The 5,833-nt window shown below is 42.1% G+C and overlaps 1 protein-coding gene across 1 annotated transcript in view; it reads left to right on the top strand.

Annotated features, from left to right (window-relative positions):
* vwa5b2 (von Willebrand factor A domain containing 5B2) overlaps positions 1-5,833 on the top strand; it is an 18,219-nt gene that overhangs the window by 7,459 nt on the left and 4,927 nt on the right. Inside the window, exons 11-18 of the mRNA XM_014024269.1 lie at positions 620-822; positions 1,545-1,659; positions 2,846-3,031; positions 3,108-3,324; positions 3,401-3,732; positions 3,823-4,060; positions 4,137-4,469; positions 4,550-4,687. Of these exons, the coding sequence (XP_013879723.1) occupies positions 620-822; positions 1,545-1,659; positions 2,846-3,031; positions 3,108-3,324; positions 3,401-3,732; positions 3,823-4,060; positions 4,137-4,469; positions 4,550-4,687 (1,762 nt within the window). The remainder of the gene's footprint in view (positions 1-619; positions 823-1,544; positions 1,660-2,845; positions 3,032-3,107; positions 3,325-3,400; positions 3,733-3,822; positions 4,061-4,136; positions 4,470-4,549; positions 4,688-5,833) is intronic.

The following is a 5,833-nucleotide window of genomic DNA, read 5'->3' as shown; positions in this document are numbered from 1 at the left end:
CTGTAATTTTGTTTCACATGGTAGCAACATATCTCAAAAAGACTGGGCCAGGAGCAACAAACAGATGTTAAAAGTGAGTAGTTTGAGTGAGAAACAACTGGAAAAAGGAGCATCCAACCTCTTATAAGKGCAAAGTTCAAAAGCCAGCCTCTCTGATTATATGGGRGTGCATTAGTSCCAACGGGRTAGGCAGCAWACACATCTATAAAAGCATCATCAATGCAATAAAGTATATACAGGTTAAAACAAATTTAAAACAACCAATGTCCTAATCCAGCAAGGAAACACAGCAAAGAAGATCCAGGACTGTTGAACAATAAGAATCCCACAAAACAACGTTCTCATCCAAAAACTCCTCAGTTCTTTTGCATTTGCAGACTGTTGGCAACAGAGAAGAGGRAAACATGGTCCTGGCCCAACTTTTATGACATATGTTGCTGCCATCAAACACAAAATTACCTCATGTTTTTTTTTTTCCTGAAGACGCTACAATTTCTTGAACATTTGACATTTATTATGATCTGATTATGATTATTATTCTGTTTTGATTCACATTTCACACAACATCCCAAATTATTTGTAAATGTGCTCGTATTACGCTGTGTGCCTCTTCATCCAGGTGACGCTGATGCAGGCCTGCGAGTACATCCAGAGGATGAGAGCGGACATGCGAGGCACCAACCTGCTGGCGGCTCTGTCTTGGCTCTACCAGCAGCCCATGCAGCGCTCGTACCCTCGTCAGGTCTTCATCATCACAGACGGGTCCATTGGCAGTGTGGCCCAGGTGCTGGAGCTGGTGCGCAGAAACACATGCGCCGGCAGGTAGGGCGACCATGTTGGGAATGATGATGCAAAAAAAAAAAAGAGGTTAGGAGGTGGAAGGGGGAGAAAAACTAATAAAATGTTGAATAATTCATCCAACCTTTTAGATAAGCTGCACTTTGCTGATTAAGTGTGAGACATCAGATTTATTGTGAGAAGAAGCGGGAGCAGGAGGACGTGACTGAGATGTCACATGTGAGGGAAAATATAAGAAAAAAGGAGAGACTGTGAGCAAACTGCAGTCTGTAAGAAGTGAGAGTGAAGCATTATGGGTGGAGTATGAAAGGGTGGAAGGGTTCCTCAGCCCCGCCCAGTAATCCCGTTAAGTGCTCTGCTCTGCAGTACGAGTCACACCCATCAGGTTTTCTCCAGGCTCTTTACTGATGCACAACAACCCCATTTATGTCTCATTAGTATTCTCTGTTGGACTGAGTTTCTCTACAGTATTTTGACTGTCGTAGTGGAAATTATGCACGTTTGTTTTTCTTCCATCTCCTTTAAGTCATCTAATTTGAGCATGTGTCGATTATATGACTATAAAATGACTGCAGATCAGTTTCTATTCTTAGCTGTACAATAATTTAGTTTTCTGTTTCTCTCATTCGTGCACTGCTAACAACATCTGGCCAACCAAAAAGACTTGTTGCTGTTTATTGTTTTTATTCAGGACCCAGTGTGTTCATTGCGTTTAAATGTAGTCCTCCTCTGTATGACCTTTGCAGATGTTTTGGCCTGGGCCTTGGTCCTCGAGCCTGCAGGAGACTCCTGCAGGGAGTTGCCAAACTGACCGGAGGGATGACAGAGTTCTTGGATGAGGAGGAGAGACTCCAGCCCAAGGTCTGCAGCAGTGCTGCACTGTCACCTAGTGGATAAATATGAATTATACAACTATTGCAAACTATGAGAACAAAATCAATTTTTGTTATTAACTAAAATTATCTTATGCTGTGAAGGGACAAAATTCCATCTGTTTTGGTCAAACTTTGTAAAACAGTGTCAAACTCATTTATGTAAGGGGTCAAAAATTCAAATCATGCTCCAAGCCAAGGGTCAATTTTTGTCAATATTTGTTGGAGAAAGGTTATATAACAAACTATTCTAATAAAAATACAAATAACCCTTTCCAAATAATATTTTACTTGATGTTTAAGACATACATAACCTAATGGATAAAGCAAAATGATTACATCTATACGAAAGTGCATTAATTAATATTAATTTCTTATATTTTACATTCTATCAACAATTTTTTGTTATTTCTTAGAGATACCTTTAATGACAATCTAGTAAAACAGTAAAACAAAGACAAAGAAAAACCCTCATCTAAAATTTAATTTGTCTCTAAAAGAAGACAAGAATGCAGCAAAAACTAATTAATGTCAATTCTCTGTTACTATTTCCACACAAAAATAAAAGGTTGCTGAAATATTAAACTTTATTTTCTCAGTTTGTAATGTGGACAGCTGTCATGAGAAGAAGAGAGACCACAAAACTATTTCGCAGTTTATGTATTACCTTTAGGACAGGATAAAATGTTAATGATGGCCAGATTTGGCCCAAGGGCCTTCAGTTTGACACATGCATTGTAAATTARGTTATGCATAATCTTTTGCCATATCTTAGTACGTTTTATTTTAGTTTGTATTTATTTACTATTTATTGACAGTGACGGTACATCTGATGTGCGTCGAACTTATTAACTTTGAGAGTCATCTCTGTTGCTTCCGCTTCGTGACTGAGAAATTTACGGATTTTAAAAGCAATATTTTTTCAAATAGTCAAGTACATGGGCACTTTTGTTTTTAGACTTGAATTATTTTCTTGAGGGGTAATCATACTGATGATGGTGAAACTACATAAGGTTTTTGTGTTTTGGCTGCCTTTACAAAAATGCCTTTTTGTTATTTAATGGACGATAAGTAGTTCTTCATATAAGCAACATTTCTCAGTACTTTCTATTAATTTGTTTAAATAACCGTTTAAGTTTGATAATTTCATAATCTGTTCCCTAACTCTCCTGCAGCTCATCAAATCATTGAAAAAGGCCTTTGAACCTGTCCTGACAGATGTTCGTATCAACTGGTACCTGCCCGAGAACATGGAGGCTCTTCTTTCACCCAATGAAATCCCTCCTCTCTATCCTGGTGATTGTTTGACTGGCTATTGCACTCTCTACGACACGACCACRTTCAAAGCAAAGAAGACAGAGGTATGAGCCACACTGGTGCATTTAGGAGGTTTTCACAAACCTGTGTAAGATTTGGTTTGAGTTTTTATATTTTTAGTTGGAAGGACGGGATCGCAGAAGTTTCCACCGTGACTCCATGGGTTCAGTTTTCGGTCAGTCGAACGATGAGCTCTCTCCCCCTCCTGCCTCGGAGCTCATGCCTGTGGTGGCGTGTGCCGATGCAACGGACCTGGAGGAGGCTCTGAGGGAAATTTCCAGGGAAATTTCTTCTGAGTTCTCCTGCGCCAGAGACATCGACCCCGGCCCCAGCCCAGGTCAGTGCCTCCTCAGTGAAACCCGTTTACCCCCCGGTTCTGTGAAGCTGAACGGCTGTTTTCTGGTCCACTGCAGGCGTGGAGCTGGACTGGTCCAGTGATGTAAGGAGGAGGATCCAGGAGAGCTCTTACATTCAGGAGCAGTACGTCCTCACCCACTGCTCACTGAGCAGCGAGCGAAGTCTCCAAACCCACTCCCACTCCCACATCCACGCCTCAAACTCGGACTCTGCAGGTGGCGTGTTTCTTTCGGAGTCCCATTCCCCTGGTCCCGTGTTGGAAACAGGGTCCCTGCCACAAGGTCTTGAGAAGATGCCCCAACCAGAACCATCATCTTTATCTCGATGGGCTGACCCAGAATGGCAGCAAAACCTTTCAGCCGTGACGTCTAACAAAGCAGCCAAAAAGGTGAAGGTGTGACCCTTTTGGAGCATGAAGCAGCAGTTTCACTGTCTGATAATCGTGACAAAACTTTTTCTTTCATTCTGACATGATCAGGATGGGCGGCCGGATGGAGGAGAGGAGTCTCGTAGGAGACAGAAAGCTCTGGCTCGTTCAACTATGGCAGCGAGGAGTTTCTCCTCACCCCAGGGTGAGCTAGAGATGCATCGCCTGAGGAGAGCTCTGGAGAGGGTCTCCTTTGACCAGACCCTGGGAGGGAGGCTGGACGAAAGCGATGGAGAAACAAAGCCTCCGTCACAAGAGACGGTGTCCCGCAGAAGCCTCACTGACTCCAGTGAGTTCGCAAGAGCACTAAAAACAAGAGATTTATAAACAGGGTTCATCTCCACCTTGTCTCTCTGACCCTTCAGATGGACTCCTGTTTCCAGCTTCTCCTCTGGACTGGGACAGCCTCACAGACCCAGAGTATCTCTTCACCGCCATCTCGCCTGAAGAGCCCCATCCAGGTCAGTGTCGCTCCCACATTCACGGCCTGCTGAGCGGCAGGCCCGTGTCCTGGGAGGTCACTGTGGACCTGGGGCACCTTTGGACCCCTGAGGGTTCAACTACGGGGGTCGACGAATGTGGAGTTGGCGTGGAAGATGGAGAAAAGCCATGGGAGGAGATCATTCACCAACTGACTGCTCGCTCTGTCATAAGAGACTTTGAGAAACTCGCAGAAAAAGAGAGCGACACTGGACACAGTAAAAACTGTAACTATAAATGATTAAATGTTCTATTCATGTTTTTTTATTCATTTTGTCTTGTTTCTAATTTGTTTTAGGTTCATCCAAACGATACCGCATGAAGGCCATTCAGACAAGTAAGCACTGTAACATCATATGTATGTACACAGCCTTCACCACCACTGATGGCAACATGAGCAAAGGCCTTTCAGACAACATGGACATCCTCAGCACAGGTATGCTGCCAAGTCATGCAATCATTTTATTAAGATTATTGGGGTGGCTTTTCTGTGRCACCACCTATTATCACCCACTTCTAAATGGGTCTTATTATTTTGTCAACTTTAACTCAAACAGGAGATCTCTAATGATTCTGATTGGTTAAGGCTGTGYCAACAGTATCTAGAATATCTTGCTAGGTCAAAAGAGGAGGGTGAATGGAAGTTCATGTAGCACCAACATAACCAGTGGCAGAGCTAGGCTCTTTTGCAAGGGRTGGAACAGGGCTGGCCAAGGTGTTTTTAATAGTGGGCACATGCAAATAAAGAAAAGCACTCTGGATTTGAACATGAAAAATGGACACCACAGCTAATTCCAAATGGTTTTACTTCAGCTGTTTTACAAAAACACTGAGCTTTCGTGTGATCGTAGCTAAGAATGATAAAAAATAAAACCATGCTGAGTGTTAGGCCCAACTTATTGTTCAGACACTTTTAAACATACAAAACTGAAGATTAGTGGTGAAAGCAAGCTTTACCCAATTCTAAATGCTGATCAAAAAATAAAGATGGCCACCACAGTTAACTTTAAAATRCTATAATTCAGTCATATTAAGACATATTGAGATAAAAATGATCATGGAGTAGCTAAGCATGATCACATGCAAATTACCAATGCTAATGCCAAAGCTAATTTTTACAAATGGGCAATAATTCAACCATTTTTAAACATACACATCTAAAAAAAATCATACAACACATCAGTAACAGAGAACAATATTTAACAAAATTTAAATGCAAATCCAACATCCCCACACACTTGTCAATTATTTGAGGGTGGCACCTGAGGTGGCCAATCAGGTTATAGGAGTGTCACTTGCAGCCCGGGAGCCCCTCTGGCTCCGCCCCTGCACATAACTCAAATGAACCAGTATTTATTAGCATCCATTTAAAGACTCTTGCCTCTGCTCCTGAGATACCAAACCAGACACCTTCCTATATGACTGCACAGCCTGAAATTAGCTCAACTTTGCTCCAAGAATGTAGTGCTAACTTTGCACCATAATTATGTTGATTAATTTTGTGTTAAATATAAGTGTCATTATAAGCTTAGATATGATTATGGGGACTTTGTGTGTGTGTGTGTGTGTGTGTGTGTGTGTG

This window comes from Austrofundulus limnaeus, unplaced genomic scaffold (genome assembly GCF_001266775.1).
Source record: "Austrofundulus limnaeus strain Quisiro unplaced genomic scaffold, Austrofundulus_limnaeus-1.0 Scaffold415, whole genome shotgun sequence".
In the NCBI taxonomy this organism is placed as follows: domain Eukaryota; kingdom Metazoa; phylum Chordata; class Actinopteri; order Cyprinodontiformes; family Rivulidae; genus Austrofundulus; species Austrofundulus limnaeus.
This window is presented reverse-complemented; position numbering and strand designations above follow the sequence as displayed.